The 21,689-nt window shown below is 39.1% G+C and overlaps 1 protein-coding gene across 16 annotated transcripts in view; it reads left to right on the top strand.

The window, feature by feature from the left end:
• The window catches only part of SGIP1 (SH3 domain GRB2 like endophilin interacting protein 1), a 232,978-nt gene that overhangs the window by 146,431 nt on the left and 64,858 nt on the right, over window positions 1-21,689 (top strand). For 11 of the 16 annotated variants that reach the window (XM_027536983.1, XM_027536980.1, XM_027536977.1 and 8 more), the window contains 8 exons: window positions 820-844; window positions 1,878-1,929; window positions 4,425-4,510; window positions 7,716-7,808; window positions 9,192-9,266; window positions 11,341-11,832; window positions 18,861-18,988; window positions 19,956-20,082. In XM_027536983.1, coding sequence (XP_027392784.1) covers window positions 820-844; window positions 1,878-1,929; window positions 4,425-4,510; window positions 7,716-7,808; window positions 9,192-9,266; window positions 11,341-11,832; window positions 18,861-18,988; window positions 19,956-20,082 — 1,078 coding nt within the window. The remainder of the gene's footprint in view (window positions 1-819; window positions 845-1,877; window positions 1,930-4,424; window positions 4,511-7,715; window positions 7,809-9,191; window positions 9,267-11,340; window positions 11,833-18,860; window positions 18,989-19,955; window positions 20,083-21,689) is intronic. The other 5 variants (XM_027536989.1, XM_027536993.1, XM_027536992.1 and 2 more) reach the window with 1 other exon arrangement.

Genomic DNA, 21,689 nt, shown 5'->3' with positions numbered 1-21,689 from the left:
TCTAGTGGTCTGCCTTTCTGGAAGCATCACATTCTAAGAACCTTTCATGGTGATTTTGAACTAATCCTTTATTACTAAAAAAAGTTTCTGCTAGGGCCTGAAAAAAATCTGAAAAGGACCTTCTCAGATTATTCTTGCCAGATTATCCTTGCCAGGGAAATTTGCATTCCAATAGGATCACAATGCCTTGAGCTAAAGGAATGATTCCCACTTGATAGATCGGTGCCCCCATGGCAGGCATGTAAAAGAAACTGAGGTAGAGAGCGTTAGTGGGGAAGAATGGAATTCTCTGGTTACCTGAATAGATCAGTCCATTCAGAGGTAATGCCTTCAAATTTTCCTTGTTTTTAACATTTTCCACATGCATCTTTAAAAATTGCATTAGTCAACTAATGACTGTTTCTACAAGCAGCTTATGGACCCCATTCAATAAGAGAAGAGAATACACCTCATACATATAATTTTAAAAATTAAACATAAGTTAAACTTGGATATACTTTCTTGTATGCTAGATCTCAAGATTTTTTTTTTTTTTACTTTAATTTACTAAATCTACCCAGGTAAGGGTTTTTTGTTTTTTGTTTTTTCCCCTGGTTTGGAATATTTATTACTTTTCCCTCCTCTCGGTAACCGTTAAGTAAAGTGAAAAATTTATTTATATGTGGGTGTCTATAATTTTTAACTTGAATGCAACGCTGAAAAAAAATTCATTTTTCTCCATCTGCATTTCTTTAAGTTCAGTTTAATTGCAATGACAGAAATATACATATTGTACGTATATGTGGTCTTAAACCTTATAGTGTCTATTTCTAATTCTAGGGTGCAATTAAAAGGAACTTATCCAGTAAGTATATCTTAGCTACCAGAAATAGAGTACAATTTAAAAGACGAAACAGTTCCCTGGATCTTGGAGTATATACACATTTGACATATAAATTCTTAGCTTGATTTTTAAGGCTGATGAATGTCTACAGCAAAGAAATCCTGTAATGGTAAAAGGGCTCAGTGGGTTCTGAATGATTAATATTTAAATCCTAAAAGTGAATATGTTTTTGAATAAACATTGCTATTACCTTCCTTGGAGAAGGAAATGGCAATTCACTCCAATATTCTTGCCTGGAGAATCTCCATGGACAGAGGATCCTGGCAGGCTACAGTCCATGGGGTCACAAAGAGTTGGACACAACTGAAGCGACTGAGCACACATGCTGTATCATTTGACTTCAGAAATGAATTTAATCAAGTGTGTGTTTGCTAATTGGAGTAGGGAGAGGAGGAGGGCAGAAGGAACTGAAGGTAGATGCAATACCCATTCTTGTGTATTTGATATGAAAATTTTAGTACAACAAAGTGATGTGAGATAGGTTATAATATACATGTGGCATGATTTTCTTCTGCTGCATACAGCACATTCTAGGAAATTTTAAATAAATGGTTCCTAGTTAAAAGTATAACATTTTCTTGGCATTTCAAGAAAAGAACAGGCAGAGAATGCTGGATTCATGCACTGTGTACATATGGCCTGGCTTGGTATTCTCATGGTAATTGAAATGCAGAACTGATCAAGGCAACAGGCATTCAAAGAACAGTGTGCTATTCCACTAAGCTCTGCAGTGTACAAATCTTCCATTTGATGGCTCATCATGGTAATTCCTTGATAAGGTTTTATAAATGCCAAAGAAAATGCTACTACTTATGCCTAATATATGACTGTTGCATTGCCAGGGGAGTTTGTTCCTGGGTTTGTCTTGCAAAGTTTTCACATGGAGTTGCCTATTTGTGGGATTTAAATCTCTGTTTTCAAACATAGCTCATAAGACATAAAAGAAAAAAATGGTAAAAATATGCCTAAAAACTTTCTTTGTCCTATGCATCAGGTGAAGAAGTAGCGAGACCCAGGCGTTCCACACCAACTCCAGAGCTCATAAGGTGAGCATGAAAGATGTTAGTTGTGTTTTATGCAAGGTATCATGCACTAGTAACAATGGAACAAATCTCCTTTGAGCTAAACTCTCAGCATCTAATAACAAAGGGTCTGCTCTGTGTGTAGGTCATCGCAGATTTAAATATGTTATCATTTCGCCTAAGTGAAGCCTGAGGGAGACCATTAAGGAAGTACTCTGTAGTCATCTCGGAGAAGGCAATGGCACCCCACTCCAGCACTCTTGCCTGGAAAATCCCATGGATGGAGGAGCCTGGTAGGCTGTAGTCCATGGGGTCGCTAAGAGTCGGACACGACTGAGCGACTTCCCTTTCACTTTGCACTTTCATGCATTGGAGAAGGAAATGGCAACCCACTCCAGTGTTCTTGCCCGGAGAATCCCAAGGACAGTGGAGCCTGGTGGGCTTCCATCTCTGGGGTCGCACAGAGTCGGAAACAACTGAAGCAACTTAGCAGCAGCAGTAGCAGCTGTAGTCATCTAAAGTAACATCTATCAGAATATGCAACCCTACACTAATGACAGAGTTAAAGGTCTACGGGAAGACATCATTTGGTATATGGAATGCTGATCTGAACTATGATTATATTGCCCTACAAATAGTAGCCTGTTATTATTAGAGAAATGTGAATCAAAACTACAATGAGGTATCACCTCACATGGGACAGAATGCCATCATCAAAAAGCCTACAAACAATAAACCCTGGAGAGGGTGTGGTGAAAGGGAACCCTCTTATCCTGTTGGTGGAAATGTAAATTATTACAGCCACTATGGAAGACAGTAGGAAGATTCCTTTAAAAACTAGGAATAAAATTACCGTATGATGCAACAATCCCACTACTGGGCATATAACCTGAGAAAACCATGATTCAAAAAGACATGTGTACCCCAGTATTCACTGCAGCACTATTTACATCAGCCAGGACATGGAAACAACCTAGATGTCCATCAACAAACAAATGGATAAAAGAAGTTGTGGTTCATACATACAATGGAATATTACTCATCCACAAAGAGAAATGAATTTGAGTCCGTTTTAGTGAGGTGGATAAACCTAGAGCCTGTTATACAGAGTGAAGTAAGTCAGAAAGAACAAAACAAATATCATATATTAATGGATATATATGGGATCTAGAAAAATGGTACTGATGAACCTATTTGCTGGTCAGGAATAGAGACACAGATGTAGAGAACAGAACTGTGGCCCCAACGAGGGAAGGAGCGGGTGGGACAAATGGAGAATAGCATTGATGTATGTATATTACCATATGAAAATATGGTAATGGCAGTCGCTGTATAACACAGGAAGCTCAACCTGGTGCTCTGTGACGACACAGAGGGGTGAGATGGGGGATGGGTAGGAAGGAGGTTCAAGAGGGAGGTGACATTTGTACACTTATGGCTGATGTACATTTTTGTATGGCAGAAACCAACACAACATTGTAAACCAATTATTTTGCAATTAAAAGTGTTTTAAAAAAGAGCAGCCTGTTTAGTTGGATACAGTTTTGTGATACATTCTACATCAGACACCAGAAGAATGTTCTATTTTGTTTTCTGATTTTGGCAAGGCATTATATTTTCATACTGTGTAATCCCTGGGATAAGTAAGTCTTGTGAACATAAGCGGTGTTTCCCTGCAAAGACTCCTATTTCTATCTAAACGCTAGATCCTTTTACCTTTCCCTCCTCCTTTAACCCCTCTCCTCTCCTCTTCACCTCTTATCCCCCAGCAAACACACAAAACTAATTAGAACCAATGAGAGAAATCAGGTCTGGGGAAGAAACGGAGACAATTTATGTGCCTTTTGTTAATAGTCAATTTAAGCAATAATTAGTTAAAAGGATGAGCATTGAACTTTTTACCCTTCTTTTCTCCCTGATTTTTCAATATTATTCTCTTTCTGAGACGTGCAATATTAAGGTGTTAGGAGATTATAATTAGTCTACTGTGTAGGGTGGAGGGGGGAGGATGAAGTTAAAATTTGGTAGACTAAGTTTCTTATTCAAAGATGAACTTCCTGGTGGCTTGTTCCTTAATTTCCCTGTGCCTGACATTCGCTGACCATGCTCTGCATTACCTACAACACAGAGATGCAATGAAGACAGATATAAATGGTTTTTGAGATCTTATGAGAAGAAGGTGCTTTGCAGTAAACAGTTATCTTTAGTATTATCTCTTCTAGGTTTAGAGAATCTGATGCTTTTAAAGAGTTTCTCTCTGTCTTATTTCTGTCGGACCAGCCCCCTGGCACCCCATTGAGAACCAGGGATCTTACCTCTTACTAATTCTTTTGTCCACATACATTTGACATCTTCATATATATACTTTTTAGCCTCTCCAGAGCGTGAGTGCATATTTATATATGTACCTAAGTGCACACGTACATCAGCCTTACTGTGGAAGATATTTGAGGGCTTTATATCTCTTTTGACATTAATATTTCCTTTCTCTATGTTTTGCTGTAATGTGTGTGGTTTAGCAAAAAACCTTCAGAGGACACCACGGCGCTTGCTCCCCTCTTTGGTCCACCATTAGAATCAGCTTTTGATGAACAGAAGACAGAAGGTAGGAAAAACTGTGTATCTATGGATTTGTTTTTCTTTTCAATAAAGTATAACTCGTCTAGAGTAAATGTGTTTTGAGGCATGTTTTTGATGTATCACTAGATCTTCATGTGAAAGAATAGTTCTGATCTAGGTGTGTTATCAGCATGGGAGTTTAGTTTGCAGACCTCTTAGTATTTCAGGATTTGAAATTTTACCTCCAGAGGTAGCTAAGAGCTAACAAGTTCACTCTTCAACAAGTTCACTCTTCTTTCAATAAGAATTACTGAAAATCTGTACAACCCACTGGTCAGGGAGTAGGTGGTTTATGAACCAAACTGCTATCACTATGGAGCCAGACCTTCAAATTCCTGATCATAATCACTGTCATTGTGATCTAGCCTCTATGACCACATTTTCTCTCTTGTCCACCTCATCAGTGGAGGTGTCAATTGGACTGCTCACAGAACAGACACTGTTTGCAAACTCAAGACCCAGGAATGACCTTAAATCATTTAACAACTTAGAAAAAAGATGTTATGAGAGAAATATCATTTTGGCTGTTATTGTTGGATTTACCTACTAAATTTAATTCCTAGAATTAAATATTTTAACTTTTAAATATTAACCATTTTTGGATGGCTGTGAATAATGTATACCTTACTGACATAAACTCCTTATGAAAGGGATCTAAGCTGTTCCTAAGATGTATGTAGGTCTAATGCATGGATCTCCAGCAGCTGTTTGATAACATGGAATGTTTTTTTATAAAAAATCATTTAAGAACACTGTGATTGCGTATAATAAAATGATTTTTCTAAGACCCATTGGTGAAGGAGATTAAAATGCTGAGGACGATAAGAATTAAAAGCATAATGAGTAGGCTCAGATAGTGACAAAGAGACTCCAAAGTATAGTAAATTAAACAAGATAGATTTTATTTCTGTTTCATGTAAACAGTCTTAAAGTACAAAATATAGGACTGGAAGGGGAGCTCTGCCATCCCCAGCATGTGGCCTTCACTTCTGGGTGCAAGGGGGCTGCTCAAATTCTCATTATGTTCCAGTCAGAAGAAAGAAGTGTCAGGGAGGACCCATGGAACTCTCTGCCAATTCTGTAAGAGCAAAACCTGGAAGAGACGCACACCACTTCCAGCCAGAGCCCATCAGAAAGAATTTAGTGCCATCTGGCCAGCTAAGCCTTAACTGTAGCAGAAATGGAGAATGGATCCTGGGAGACAACTAGCAGGCAGCCACAACTGAGTATTTTTCAATCATGTAGTTAGGAAAGTGAATAAGGAACATCCCTAAATACTCCTTCAGTGATTTAAATGTCTGCAACTTAGAATCCATAAGGAAAGGGGACCCAGCATTAAGGTTGCTCAGTTGTCTTATTAACTCATCTGGGATCAGTCTCACTTTTACTGATATGTGTAGTAACTGAAGGTGGTTTGATTTGCTATGTTTGAATCTACCTATTAAAAAATTCCATCATATATGGAAACCTGATATACAAAATAGTTCTTAGAAATCAAAGTGGTATCCCACACTGAATCCATGGAAAAAACAAAATGCTGTGTCAGATCATTGGACAATGTATGCTTTCGTGTTAAAACAAAAAACAAAGCTAAGACCATCACTGAGGTCTGTGATGAAGAGGAGACACACAATAAGCCTGGCCTGATTATGCTCTAGGTGCTTTCAGCCCCTGAAGTTCTGTAAAGTTCCAACCTTGGCACCAAGCATACTAGCTCTTCCACCTACTTTTCTTATCTACCCACTCTTACATTTTTGATTGATTCTTCTATCACTAGTTTACAAGGCCTGAGAGGAAAGTGCGTTTTTTGGAGTTAGGTATGCGTGCCTGGGACCAGACCTTAGCTCTTCTATGTTCACCACGTGTTGCTGAGCACGTTGTTTAATCACTGTCATCTTTGGTTTCCTCAACATCAACTACGTGGTGGTATGGTGAGGACTGAAAAATCATAATAGCTATTGGCCTTGTGATAGGTATTTTGTGTACATTATATTTATATACATTACCTCCTTTAATACTTATACTAACTCTTAGAGATGGTTCTTACTATCTCTGCACTGAAAGAAGGGAAGCTCAGAGGTTAAATGAATTGCCCAAGGTCCTAGTAGTTCGGTTCAGTTCAGTCGCTCAGTCGTGTCCAACTCTTTGCGACCCCATGGAGGCTGGATCAAATCCACATCCAACTAATTCCCAGCCTGTGTTTTACAACATAATGAATCACAGGCAGTGCTTACAGAGACCCTGGCACATGAGAGATGATGAGAACTAGTGTATCATATTGCTACCATAGCAACAAAAAAAGTCAGAAGGAAGAAACAAAAAATAGATGAAATATTAGATTCATTGTCCTTAGGCCTAATACCAATTGCCCTGATTGACTTTAGATGTCTACATGCATGCATACTCTGTCCCATCCAACTCTTTGCAACTCTACGGACTGTAGCCTGCCAGGCTCTTCTGTCCAAGGGATTCTCTGGGCAAGAACACTGGAGTGAGTTGACAGTTCCTTCTCCCCTGATCTTCCCAACCCCAGGATCGAACCCACATCTCTTGTATCTCCCGCATTGGCAGGCAGGTTCTTTACCACTGAGCCAACAGGAAGCCCTTAGATGGCTAAGCACTTGTTCATTTTTCTGGTTCTTTTAACATGTTCACCCTTTCTAAATAATTTCATTTCTCTTTATAATGTTGTAAAAGACTTGTTTAAAGATCCCATAAGATCCTTTAAAGGTGAGAAGAACTGTACAGAATTCAGACATTTTCATTCTTGAAGCATATTCTTGGCAAACTTTAATAAACCAACTTAAAACAAGTGTCCATGGGAATAATGCCTGTATTTTCAAGCGGGTACCAGAAACGTACTGATATTTAGAATGTCCTTAAGTGACCCACCAGGAAAAGAATGCAGACACTCTGTTTTGCAAGTTTTTGTTTAGCTGTATGTCCACACACAGATACCCCATCTGCGCACGGGCTCACACACACACACACAAACATGCACACCCTGCTGTTTTTTCCATTCTCTGATTGAAGAGAATCAGGAACAGCACATCTCTAAGTTAATTTACTAGGACTGAGGCAAGGCAGAAATAATTTTGTCAAGCTCCACTTTAACTTGAAATTATAAATTCTAAAATCAGGATGTTTCTTTTTTCAACTCACCCGGGGAAATTTTCTTTTTATGTTTCCAGTTCTTTTAGATCAGCCTGAGATATGGGGTCCAGGCCAACCAATTAATCCAAGCGTGGAGTCGCCAAAGTTAACAAGGCCTTTTCCCACTGGAAGTAAGTTATGTGTCTGCTCTGTCTGGAAAAATAAGTGACTCATTTTACTGTCTGTCTGCATAGTGAAATTAGGCAAGCCTTAGGAAGTCTACGTAAGCAACATTTGGACTGTTTAATATTGAGAAGAGGTATGATTCTAATAAGCATTAGAGTTAAGGGGTCTAGGACAGTCGGTTGAGACAAGAATAATACAATAAATAAAGTAAAATAAGTAACTTTGAACCACAGCTGCTTCTGTGTGACATCTCACAGGCTTATTCATTCATTTATTCAATAGGTTTATGTAGGCATGATAAGCAAGTGGACTAAAGACCCTGCTACGTTCTAGGCATGGGCTAGCGCACAACACAGAGCTAACCAGGTCAGATAAGGTCTCTGCTTGTCCTACAGAACAACTGAGGCTTCAAAGGATAGAGAGGACACCTTGAGGGGAAAGAGTTTAACTGGAGAACAAGAGGAATGATGCCATATGGGAGAGAGAAGCTGAGACAGAAGATCAGGGCACATTTATCTCAAAGCAGAGCCATCAGCCCTGTTTATTCCAGAATGCCCCTAACCCCTACTCCAGGTAACTGGGGAAAGAAGTCCTGAAGAAAAAGGAAACTCGTCAGATTTACCAGATATAGCAGTGAAAGGAAAACATACATTTAAAGAATGAAAAGAAAAAAAAGACTTACCTGTTGAAATTCTTAACTTTGCCCGCAAAGTAACAGCCCAGTTCAAAAGGATGAGTCTGGGTTGGGCTTGTAAGACAATACTTTTTCTAGCCCAAGGATTTTTTTCAGCTATAATTTCCACCAAAGGAATCTGTTCATTCTTCCTTGACCCAAATAATTTTGCTTTAGATGTCAAAAATATGCCCAAATTCAAGACATTACTTTGAGAAATCTTTCCTGACTCAATCCAAGCTATAATATCCTGACTCTATTAAAAGCCCCTCACCCAGGCTGCTCTCCTTTCCTTGACCACACTCTGGATTGCAGTTGCCTGGGACCACAGTCTTCGCTTCATTCAGTTGTAAATTCCTTGAGAGCAAAGGCTCATTGTTTTCAACCCCATGTCCTTCATTCCTAGTACAGGTCACAGGACTTTGGTGGCTTTTAACACTTATAAAACAAAGGAATGAATGAATGAAATGATGATATTGTTGTTGCTATTATCTGACTTTCTTTTGACAAATTCCTATCATAAAGTGGAAGAATCTGAATGAGTCCTGCTTCAATCACTAAACTTTGAACTTAAAAAAAATATATGGACTGCTAATAGTTATTCCTTTTCCAATAGCAGAATATGAATGATAGCCCAAATCCTGCTTATCTGGGGAATATTCCATAACTTAGGGAGAAAGTGATCAGTAATGCATGGCTTCTCATCTCTTGGCAGCACCTCCCCCACTGCCTCCAAAAAATGTACCAGCCACCCCACCCCGAACAGGCTCCCCCTTAACAGTTGGACCAGGTAAGCTTTATTTTTTCTGTCCTAGGATGGTGTGGCAATCAGCAGCGGCCCTGGACCTCAACATGCCTTTGATGTGTCGAAATCTATAGGCTAGACTAAACGTGAACATGCATTTAGTTTTACCTCCACTGCAGTTTACTATGTACACTTCTTTAAGTATCACTCCCAGGTTTCACAAAAAGGTTCACTTTCTCATTTTTTCCTCTGTATAATTTTGTTGAACAAAGGCCATGTTTATTTGTGAGATAAGAGAAATAAAAACTCAATATCAAAAGCCATTGTTTAATTGACATTTCACTTCATTGGACCTCATTTTAAATGACTGAAGAATTAAAAGTCTCAAGGCATAATTCGTATTTTTCTAAGAGCTGATAAGTTTTTATCTAGAATTAATATTGTGTAGTCCACAATAATAATAAAATGGGTCCTGGAATATGCAGCATACAGGTAAGCTAGGGTGGTGCAGGCTTTTCCCCAGTAGTCATTATTTATTATCCCATGGCAAAGCAATGTATAAGGATGATGAAATATGGCAAGGAACTGCAACATGCCTTTAGACAGATGACTTCTAAGGCATATTTTCACCATCTATTAAAATCAATACTATGGAGTCCTACAATTTATAATGTACCTAGTCTTACTGGACTAGCAATTCAAAAGCAGTAATAGTTATTTTATGTGTCTGGGTCCTTAGAATGTAGTTCTTCATCACCTTTGGAATTCTATTGCAGCTTCATCCATAGCTATTTATGCAGTCTGGTGAGTTTGATAACTACAGAGGGGGTATTTATCAACAAGAGCAAATGCAAGACATAGTCACTGATGAAATTTATATTGACTCAGACCCAACAGAGAGTCATCCAGTGTGCACAGGTAAAGGTGTTTACAAGTTCAAATCATTTTGGCCCCTTGTATTCTCATGAATATGTTAGAGATAAGTAAATCTACCAGCAGTGAAATTATAAATACTGTGGCCCAGGCAAACTGCTATCCCATTTATTTGTGGCCTTGAAACCTTGAAGGTTAACTTTTTTCAAATGTGAAAATATAAGAATACTAAGCCTACTCTTACAGCTAAAAGGTTATTTAAATGTAAAATGGCTCATGCCCTGAAATTATTTAGGTAACAATTTCTAATTTGAATAATCTTGGTTTAAAAAATGGTACAATTCCTCACATTTCAGTTATCAACTACTTCCTGCCAAGCTATAGAAGATAGTTTTAGTTTTCCTCTTGTTATTGGTAAGAATTAAAAAGAATAGCTAATGCTAAAATTTAAGCAAAACAGACTTTTTATTTCATGAATTCATATATATATATATATCAGTTATGCCTATGGTATTAACAGGTTAGACTTGATGAGAAAAGAAATTATAAAGGTTTCTTATAATTTTGTTCCTTATTAAATGGGTTTATATGTAACAATTCTTCTCAATATCCTATGTGTGTGGTGCGTGGGGTGTGTTTGTGTATATTTGTAAATATTCATGTGGGGATATCTCTTTAATCTTTGTGCTGTGTTTCTGGTGTGTTCAAGGTGGAAGATATACAACTACTTATGATGTGATAATTTTTTTAACTAACATATATTATCATTGGTTTCACCAAACACTTTCATTTAATATGCTAGAGTAGACAATCTTCATCAAATATGAGGATGATTTTCAGCCATCAGTTCTTTTTCTGTTGTGTCCTATGTATTTCATTAGGCCAGACTTTCCAAAGGGACCTCCCTTTTGAAATTTGCAGTTCCAGAGCCTGTACACTTCTGAGAATGCCTTCTCAGAATGACCAGTTGCATGCTGGAGCTTCTGGTGATGGTAGATGTAGCCAAGTCAGATCACCTCACACAAGGGTAAATAATAGCCGAAAAGGTAATGTTCACAATATAGAGGCAGGGAACTCTCTCCTCCTCTTCAACTACAATCAAGATATTTTTCCATCATGAAATATGTCCAATTTGGCACCTCACAAGATAACCTATTTATCAGGCTTTGCCTCACCCCTCCCACTTCCTATACAAATAATTTTAACAAAGTCAATTAAATTTTAAAATCAACTACTTTAACCACAGGAAATGACCAATCAGCCACAGAGGTCAAAATTGAAAAGCTACCATCCATCAATGATTTGGACAGCATTTTTGGCCCCGTGTTATCCCCCAAGTCTGTTGCTGTTAATGCTGAAGACAAGTGGGTCCATTTTTCTGACACATCCCCGGAACGTGTTACTCCAGAGTTGACTCCAAGGGAAAAGGTGGTGTCCCCACCAGCTGCCTCAGACAACCCAGCTGACTCCCCACCTCCGGGCCCCCCGGGTCCTCCTGGCCCCTCAGGACCTCCGGGTCCTCCTCGCAGTGTACCATCGCCGCTCAATTTAGAAGAAGTCCAGAAGAAAGTCGCTGAGCAGAACTTCATTAAAGATGATTACTTAGAAACAATCTCATCTCCTAAAGATTTTGGGTTGGGACAGAGAGCAACTCCGCCTCCCCCACCACCACCCACCTACAGGACTGTGGTCTCATCCCCCGGACCCGGCTCGGGCAGTGGTACGGGGATCACCAGTGGTACGTCTCACTGTTTGCGTGTGCTTCGTGTGACCGGGAATGGCCGTGGCTGCTGCAGTGTGAGCAACACCCTCCTCCTGCCTGGCAGTTGGCTTTAGAGCTTCAGCCATCCCTCCTTTGGTGTGGGTGTCCTGTGCTCTGTGGCATGTCCTAGTCCATCGAATGCTCGCGGTCATAGTGCAAGTCTGTGGATGTGTCCTGCCCTGCACTCCTGACCCTTAGGAGTGCCCTTCCACCCTGCGGATAAGATCTCTATTTTTTAAAGAAAGCTGTGATGTCATTTTTAGAATTCAGGAAAGTTCTAGAAAGACAGGTTTCACAGAAAATGTGCTTCAAGTTAAATGTCTGATTTCCTCATCAGATGTCTCCACAGGGGCCCTAGTTGTTTTTTTGTTTTTTTGTTTTTTTAATTCCACTTTATTGAAATATAACTGACAAAATTATGAGATATTTACAGTGTACAATGTGATGATTTGATACACACATACGTTGTGAAATATTCTTCCCACCAAGTTAATACATCCATCACCTCACATACTTACCTTTTTTTTTTTGACGAGAACATTTAAACTCTACTCTCTTGGCAAATTTCAATCATACAATATAGTGTTATCAACTATAATCACCGTGTTATACATTCGATCCTCAGACATTATTTGATTTATAAGCTTATAAATCTATATTTTTTCCAAAAGCCCTGGTTTTTGTAGGTATATGTGTTTTCTATTTCTTTTTTTTTTTAATTGGGGAAAACTATGTTAACTTCTCTATTTCAGAGAAAAAGAAGTAGGATTTGAAAAGGAGATTTTAGAGGACAGCAAAAAAGAGGCTGCCTTATTGCATCTCCAGCCTAATCAGGCTGCCACTGAAACAAACTGCTCTCTGATGTCATCATTTGACAGGCTAGTCAGCCTATAAGGTCAGTTCTAAGTGTGGTGACAGGTGATGGAGCAGTTTGTCACAAATGTACCTTTTGGGACTCTACATGCAAACACTGACATGGAGTCTGATTTTTTTGATTTTCCTGTTTGAAGCTTCATTTTGTATTCTCTAATGATGAAAGGATGGGAACTGCCATGCATACCCAGGAAAGATCACGATATTCCTAATGCATTCTTCTTCTGTATCACTCATTCCATTCGTGCTCTTGTTTGTCTACCAAGATCCTCTGGTGCCTTCTCTCTTGTTCCTGTCCTTTTTGTTAGGTACCTTCTCAGGGATGTCAAGGGCTATTTGTTTTTTATTTGCTTTGAAAGAGGTGACCAAGTTTAAATTATTCGAATCTACTAAGAGACACCAAGGAAGTATGTTTGTCTCTGTTTTAATAGTCATCATTGCTTCTGCTTTCAAGGGCACATCTTTCAGTGTTTGCTCTGCATTTGCAAATTGCTCTGAGCTTTAAAGTGAGAGCATCCAAGCTAATCAAGGAAAAGACTGGAGAATCTTCTGTACTGTACACAAAATCAGTGTTTTGTATCACAGGTGTTCTCCTCCTTCACCAGAAAGGGAAAACAGTTCAATAATCAAATTTAAGTTTGAAAAACTATGCTAAAACAAAATCAGCAGGTTTCTTTATAGGGTCCTAGAGAGCCTTTATTTTGCCAATAAGAACAACAGCTATAGTTTCTTTTCCTGGCTTCATGCTAAGAACTTTATGCACATCATTTCATTTTTACAACAGCCTCATGAGGTGAATACTCTTATTTCCCCCATTTTACAGATATGAAAACTGAGGCTCATGGATGTTTAGTAATTTGCCTAAGTTTACACTGCTAGAGGTGATAGACTTGGTATTCATTCTCAGATCTATCTGATCCCAGGCCTGTGTTCTTAACCACTATGCCCTCCAGGAGCCCTTGCAAGGTTTAGTGACAAAATATCACAAACTTATCTGACCCTGACATGCACCTGTATTACACACTGTCATCAAGATCGCCAAAAGTCTTTTCTCCAAACCTACTGCTTTGTGCTCCTTTCTGTATTTCTGGGGCTTAGAGCCCCACCTCCATCCTCTATTTCTTTTTTAGATCTTTTGGGGGTGATGTAAGGGTCCTTACCTAACTGTAAAGATAATAAAGGGCCTCTAAGTAAAGACTCCAGTCCAGACCTCAGCCCAAAAGAAGCTGGTTGTCCTTTGTCAAAGAGAGACATGTTTCCACTGTCTTGAATGGGACTCTTTCCTGGGCCAGGCTCTGAGTCTTCTGAAAGTGCTTTTCAAGGAATAATACCTTCTCTCCAGTGGCCTGGTCACTATACTCTACCCAAAGTAAACACCTTTAGTTGGGGGAGGGGAGGACAGGACACTCCCCAGGCTCCTCAAGCACCTTCTACAAGGTTCTGGGATATACTTGATTAATTGAATTGATCATTGATTTAATGAATAAATAGAGTAGCTCTAGCTTTCTTTCTGGAATCCTTGGCAATTTTGTTGTCATTTTCATGTTTAACTTCCATATTCTTACTTAAAATTACTTGAAAGTGTTACCAGTAAAGACTATTGGTTCTTAATAATTGAGCTGGAAAATACTATACTTTGCTAATATTAAAGAATTGAGTTTCTAAGTGGAAAACCAAACTGGGCCAGTGAAACTCATGAATAAATAAAACTGTGCACCATTATTTCCTTAATTAAGTCCCAGTTTATTTGCTCATTAAATAGATTGGCAGAAATATAAACTTAGGATTGAAACAATAGGATATGGTCTCATGTTTTAAAGATTAGTAATGCTTATCATTATCTGCTTTTTATAACAGCCTGATGGGAATAACTTTTCCTGTGTATCTCAAACTGTATACCTACATTAAAAATTTCAGTCACAGCAAGATGACCGTCACTGACCAAGTTTAGACAGTACTTGTGGATCGGAATAGTTACCTGCTGTTGAAAAAGTTGCAAGTTAAGAATTTGCTTCAAGAACTTTAATTTCCTTATGGCAAAGATTTAAAATACATAGTTTGGCCAGAATATTGCTTTACTGGAATGCAGACACTGATTCTTGGCAAAGACTATCTCTTCTCCTGTGTGGGCTGTGTGCCCAGGGGATGGAATGGAAAAAGTGTTTCCTTGGCCTGTAGCAATTTTGGAGACCAGGGAAAGAGAAGTGTTAGTAAAGATTGAATGTTCAACATTTCCCAACTGGGGAAAGTAAACCCATATTAAAAGATGCTAAACACAAACAGACACACCCCACACATCCATAAACAAATGAATTTGAACTACCTGGGGTTGAATCAAACAAATGTATTTCCTAACTACAAGTTTTTTTAGAGCAGCAATGTCCAAAATGGAAGCCTTTAAGCATATGTGGCTATTTTAATCTTAATGGCAATTAATTAAAATTAAAAATCAATTATTCAGATGCAGGAGCCACAGTTCAGTACTCAGTGGGCACAAGTGACTAATGACTATCTTATTGGACAGCACTTATTCCAGAACATTTTCATCATTGCAGAAAACTCCACTGAGCCATACTGTTTTAGGGCTTTTAATGTGCCAGTTACCTAAAAAGAAGCATAGTATGAAAACTTTTCCACATGTGTTTAATACTTTTGTCAAAGAAATAGTATAATTGTGTTCTAAGAAACACAAGTTGGGAAAGAATAATTCTTTACATATTTCAAAGTACATATATTTTCATTCATTTGATTCTCCCCTATAACACTGTGATATACTAGCCTCATTTTACAGGTAAGGAAATGGAAGCTCAAAGGCAGGACTTGGCCACAGCCACAAAGCAATAAATAGCAAAGTCAAGATCTGTCTGACCTGAGATTTGTTGAATTCCAGTGATCACTTCTCCCCAGCTGCCCCCCTGCCGACTCCACAACACACACACACCCCCACCCCCACACCCCCACACACAAACAAAAAGAAGTGAAAGTTGGAGCCATTGTTTTATGGTCCTCAGGAGTTACCAAAGAAACTATGATGGGATTTCAGGTTGAAAGCAGCAGATGGATCAAGAGCATGTCAGTGGTTGCCAACTTTTTGAATTCACAAATTCAAATGTACATATGATTTTTAAAGCTAAACAATGTTGTCCAATTAGTTTCTAGCATTGTCTTGGGAATAAACACTGCTTGAAGGGGAAATGAGTAGAATTGAAGATCGAAGAATAAGGGTAGAGATGTGCAAATAACCCTCTTTACTCTTTCAGTACAAAATAATTGTGTAATCTCACAACATCGTGTGAGGCCTTAGTTCAATTATGAAATACTCCGTAGGCCCAAACTACCCTCTGCTGTGAAACAGGGTTTTGCTTTTTAAAACTCCCTTGGTGTTGTCTAACAGCATAACAAATCAATGAGATCAATTCAGTAAAGAAAAAGTAAGTTAAACAGGGTACTCCAAAAGGAAAACACAGCCAGTTAACTAGCCACTTTTTTCTTCGCTTTTAGTTGTAGCTGTATCAAAAGCACAAATTTTACCATCATCAACAACTGCCTTCCATTTGTGTAGTATTTTATGACTTGGTAATACTTAAATGAGCATTTTCCATTTCAATTGTTGCAACTGCCTTGTAAGGTAGAAACATGTCCTGTATTTTAAAACATGAAGTTGAGGTTCAGAGAAGTCAACTTCTTATAGTTGATAGGAGGTGGACAGAGCCAGAGCTCAGGTCATCTGACTTTTCGTCAGTTTCTTTAGTATTTCATACTGCCTCCATGATAACTTGTTACCACTTTTCCAAGAATTACTGAAACTGGATTTTAAAATTTCCCTTCTGGAACTTGTAGGAAAAGGATAAGCAGCTGACCTTTTCCTGGGATTGACTCAGAAGACCATTTCTTGGAAATAGACCCCTGGATAGACATTTTGACCCAACCCCCATGACATGGTTTTCCAGCAAAACAGAACCCCCAAAACAGTTCTATAAAACTTCCAGACAAAAACTTTGCTGTGTTAACGTTTATTTCCCATCTTTTTGCTGTCACTTCTGAAAACATCCTAGGTGTAAAGAAACCTTTGTCGTGGGACCTGTTGAAATATCCCCTATTCGTTTATTCAAGAGAAGATCAGCAAAAGACTAAGGATATTTATATTGAGAGAAAAGTGCAGTCGGCCCATGCAAAAAGAAGACCAGGCTTTGTGCAAAATGTGGGGCTACATTATATAGGCCACCACCTATAGCTACAAGATACTACATTTAAAAACTCAGACTTTGTAGTTAAATAGGCCATTTGAACTATATGACATTGATCAAGTTATTGAATATCTCTGAGCCTTACTTTCCGCTGAGATAGTAGAAGTACTTTCCTTCAAAGCTTATTGTGGGGATAAAATAAGATAATGCAAGTAAAATGTGTAGCATAGATACTGGGCCAACAAAATAAAAAGTGAGACTACAGTTAAAAGTTCGTAGTGGTAACTAGGAAATATTGGTAGGATGGGTGGTAATTAGTATGGTTTCACACTAATGTAATTACACTTACAATAAACCACACAGATAAACACAACAAACTCAAGATTTCAAACTGCTTTAAACAGAGGAACAAGGTTTTCACCCCCAAGGACTCTCCTAAGTTGGAAGCAGATCCTGAGATGATGAGCTTTGATGGTTAAAGTTGCCTGAAAATCTGAAAATTCAAAGATTCAAATTTCAAAGTTCCTTGAAAATCTGGTCTAGGATTCTCCAGAGAGCAGAGTTTTGTGGTGTGTTGGAGGGGAGGTAGGGGGAGGGGGAGACATTTTCTTTGGGCAGAATTTCTTGGAATTTTCTTGGAGTAATTTGATACCTGTGCTTCTAACCAATGTGAAAAAGCCTCAGGAGTAGCTGGAAGTTCTCTGACTGAACAAGAACCATTTGGAATATTGATTTGACTTCCTTAAGATTGTTAGCCAAGTAGTTTTCCCGTATATCCCGGACATACGCCTGAAGATAGGCCAACCCCTAAGTCTAAGCCCTCTGGTGTGCTCATTAGCGTGCATGCCGACCTCTGTGTGTGCTCTGTGTTTCTCTTGTTTGTCATTGACAGCCAGAAAAGTAAATCCAAGAGACTCTTAAAAATCATCACAAAAATCGTCGCAGGCAACCTCTACACAGACAGGTTCCTAAGCAGCCTCCTTTAAAAACTAAAATCCTCTAAATCCAATGTATTTCTGTTAAGATTCCACAAACAAAGTACGCTCACAATAGCTAATGTACTTTCTTATATTTTGTTCTTTGCTTACCATCAAGGGTTTGCTTGATGAAGTTACTACTACTTTGCTATATGAAGTTACTACTCATATCGTAAAGCACAGTAAGAAGGATAATTCTCTTCTACATGTTTTATAGATATATAAAAGTATTTATATACATAACACATATTTATACACACACACACACACACACACACATATATGGACTTTCCAGGTGGCACTTAGTGGTAAAGAACCCGCCTGCCAGTGCAGGAGACAAAAGAGACGTGGATTCAATCCCTGGGGCAGGAAGATCCCCTGGAGGAAGGCATGGCCACCCACTCAAGTATTCTTGCCTGGAGAATCCCATGGACAGAGGAGCCTGGTGGGCTACAGTCCACAGGGTCACAAAAATTCGAACACGACTTTTGCACACATATATACATATACTGTGAAAAATCTTTTTTCTTCAAGTTCTAACCTCCGTTTTCATCTTGGACATAAATTCTGAATATGTAAAGATCAAGAAAATTTATCATAAGTTTCATGTGTATCATGATCAGAATGAAAGCTACCCACTCACCCAGCCAAAAGAGTATTAAGTATATATTTTCTGTCACAGGGAGTTATAAAAGGATTTACCTTTCACTGGGTGTCACATGACAACAAAAGGCAATGAGCTTCAGCTTCAGCCATCAACCATAGTTCAACTGAGTGATTTTTTTTCTTTATTGAAAAAAAAGAAACCCAAACCCCATGTGCTACAGTCTTGACTGTGTTAACTGCTCAGGTGAAGAACGTATTGGTGATTACTCTGTACTGTGGGAATGGAAAGGTGGGATCAAATGATAACAGCTCTTTGACCACCTATGTCTCTAGCCTTTTTTAATACCAGCTTGTTTTTCAGGTGCATCATCCCCTGCTCGGCCAGCCACCCCCTTGGTTCCTTGCAGCAGCACGACCCCACCCCCACCTCCTCCCCGGCCTCCGTCTCGGCCAAAGCTACCTCCAGGGAAGCCTGGCATCGGAGATGTGGTATGTTCCCTTCTGCCCTGTCCCGCTCAGAAGCATACAGTGGGAATGACAGAGTCCAAATGCCTGAACATGGGTCATCTCAACTCCAGGTCTAAGCCTTACAGCGCCTGCACCAATGGCCCTGACGGCCAAAATCTGAAAGTCACTGCAGTCAGAGTGTGTATTTCAATTGCCCTCAAATCTCCACCATCATTCAAGCCACGGCCTAAAGTAGTAGGAACAGGATCATGGGGTCTTCAGTTCTACCCCAGTGGGTTTGATGAAAATTAAGATAATAATACTCAATTGTCCTAAATCCTTTGGAATGGGAGGTGTTTCCTTTCACCATATTTTTCTGATTTTGGAAGACTCCTAGAGAGGGGAAGTCCAGATTTCTGACCCCAGACTACAGAGAAGTTATTGGTGGTATACACACTGGGTGAATATAAAGGAGAGTGGCGGCTCAGGGAATTTTTTTGGAAGTTTTTTGGAAGTTTTGCATCATGTTTTAAGGCGAGGGGTGGAAAACATTCTGTGCAAACAATTAAGAGACTCTGGCAGAGGTAAATTTCTTTGGAATTCACATACAGGAGTCACAGGGTAATAATGATGTCCCTGACATCTGGTTTAGCCAGCACACTACAGTATTTTGTATTCAGATATCTTTCAGTAGGTATAAGCTCTCACTTTATGTTACTTATTTAGTCCCTAAGGGCATGTGAGTCCACCATCCTGAAACATCACTGACCACATCCCAGATCTCGGCTTCTCTTAATGTGATATATCTGTTGAGTGTAGCCCATTATAGTTTGTTTCCTCTGGCTCCATCCACAAGCTCTTGTACAGATATAATCAATTTCAATGAAAAAATGGTACCAGCTGTCCTCTTTTAAGAACCTGAGTTGTCATATCTGGAGCTGGGAGATGTTAAAAATATGAAAGGAAGACCTGTGAATCTAACTTTCCATTTCTTTTCTTCTCCCTGCAGCCCCGACCTTTCAGCCCTCCCATCCATTCTTCCAGCCCTCCTCCGATAGCACCCCTAGCCCGGGCTGAAAGCACTTCTTCAATATCATCTACCAATTCCTTGAGTGCGGCCACCACTCCCACAGTTGGTAAAAATTATCTCCTCTCTTTTAATCCATTTGTGGTTTTGACTGGCTATTTTTTTATGATCTGAAAACCCTAACACCCTATGTTTCTGGTCAAAATTGTTTTGCTGTGTGTTTTGCTACTATCATCTGACTCTTCTTTTAAAAGCACCTTCTCAGCAAAGAAGGCAAATGCTTTAGCTAAGCAGATAAGCAAGTAAAAGAATGTGGAATTCTCTTGTTCTGTCTCCATACAGATGTATTCATGAAAGTAAAGAAGAAATCATCAAATTAGATCTTGTAATTTAGATATTATTTAGATATCTTTGAGAGGGGAATGTTTATTTAAATTCCAACCATGTAACCCATCAGAAATAACAAAATGTAGAACTTTTCTTTTCTTGAAGCTTTCATTTCTTCATCACCTTGGTTCTGCTTACGTTGACAGATGGTATAAACACGGGCATTGCGGGACTTGAGAAAATGTTTTGACATTTTTTCTAGTGCTTTTCAGTGATGTGTGGTCAATTTTCCCCAAGAAATAAGTCATTGCTGGCATTTTCAGTAAATGCCTTTGTGCCTCTTTCCTTATGGTGTGATGAAAGTGAAGAGTTGAGAATGACTGCTCAGCTGGATGGTTTTCCCAGGTTTAAATGCCTCATTTTGCCTGGAGCATCTTCCCTCTTCCCAAGGCTGGTCTCTGTCTACCCACTTTTTACCCACCTTCCTCAGCTCCTGCTGCCTCTCTCATGTTTGCATGGTGTCTCTAACCTGGACTTTTCCATTCCATTTTTGCCCCTTGTCTTCCTTTATTGTCTGAATGCCCTCCAAGTCTCCCATATTATAAACCAGCTGGCCCATGCTGCATTGCTTGGGAGAATCATTAACCAACGCTGAATAAATTCCTACTGCTACTTGCCAAAGAACAGCATGCTACAGAGTTGTCCATGTGAGAAGTACTTTGATCAAAGCCTGAAGCTCTTCTAGAGAAGAAATCCCTCTTTTCCCAGGGAAATAATTTAAGATGTGCCTCTTAGGCCCTCAGAGAGAATTTCAACCTTATCACCTGCTTCATATTTTTAATCAGACCATCCCCAAAGAATTCTTCAAATTTGGTGAAAATACAGCCTGCTATCCAATTTTGTAGGATTCATTAACAGACAGATATTTAACATGATTTATATAGTCAAGTCTATTCTTTATCTGCATCGTCAGTTGGGGTAATTCAGGGCTTCTTATTTAGATGCCTATTAGCTAGTTTCCTTCTGGGTTTTGTTGTTTACTGTTTTGTTTTTTTCTGTAACTTCCAACCTTACTTTTGAGCTCTCTTTAATGTTCTTGATCACTACAGCCATTTCCCTCACTCCTGCTCCTTTGGTTTTCTGTGGTTTTTGCCTCAAAGTCATTTGTTCCACTCACTCCCTGTGATTTTCCTGGTTGTTCAGTGAGAAAAGTAATGATGATAAACTGTCATTCAGAGAGTAGACCTTAAGCGACCCCAGTTGACTGTCTAACCTATTCCTTCAACTCACTGAGATTCACAGAGAAAATGGCACACAGAGCGTTTGACCTGTGGCCGTGTTTTGTATCATGTGTTTTTATGCACTCTGCTGCAGAAACCTTAGAACCTG

This window comes from Bos indicus x Bos taurus, chromosome 3 (assembly GCF_003369695.1).
Source record: "Bos indicus x Bos taurus breed Angus x Brahman F1 hybrid chromosome 3, Bos_hybrid_MaternalHap_v2.0, whole genome shotgun sequence".
Lineage (NCBI taxonomy): Eukaryota > Metazoa > Chordata > Mammalia > Artiodactyla > Bovidae > Bos > Bos indicus x Bos taurus.
The sequence above is the reverse complement of the archived record's forward strand: the minus strand, read 5'-3'. Positions and strand labels throughout refer to the sequence as shown.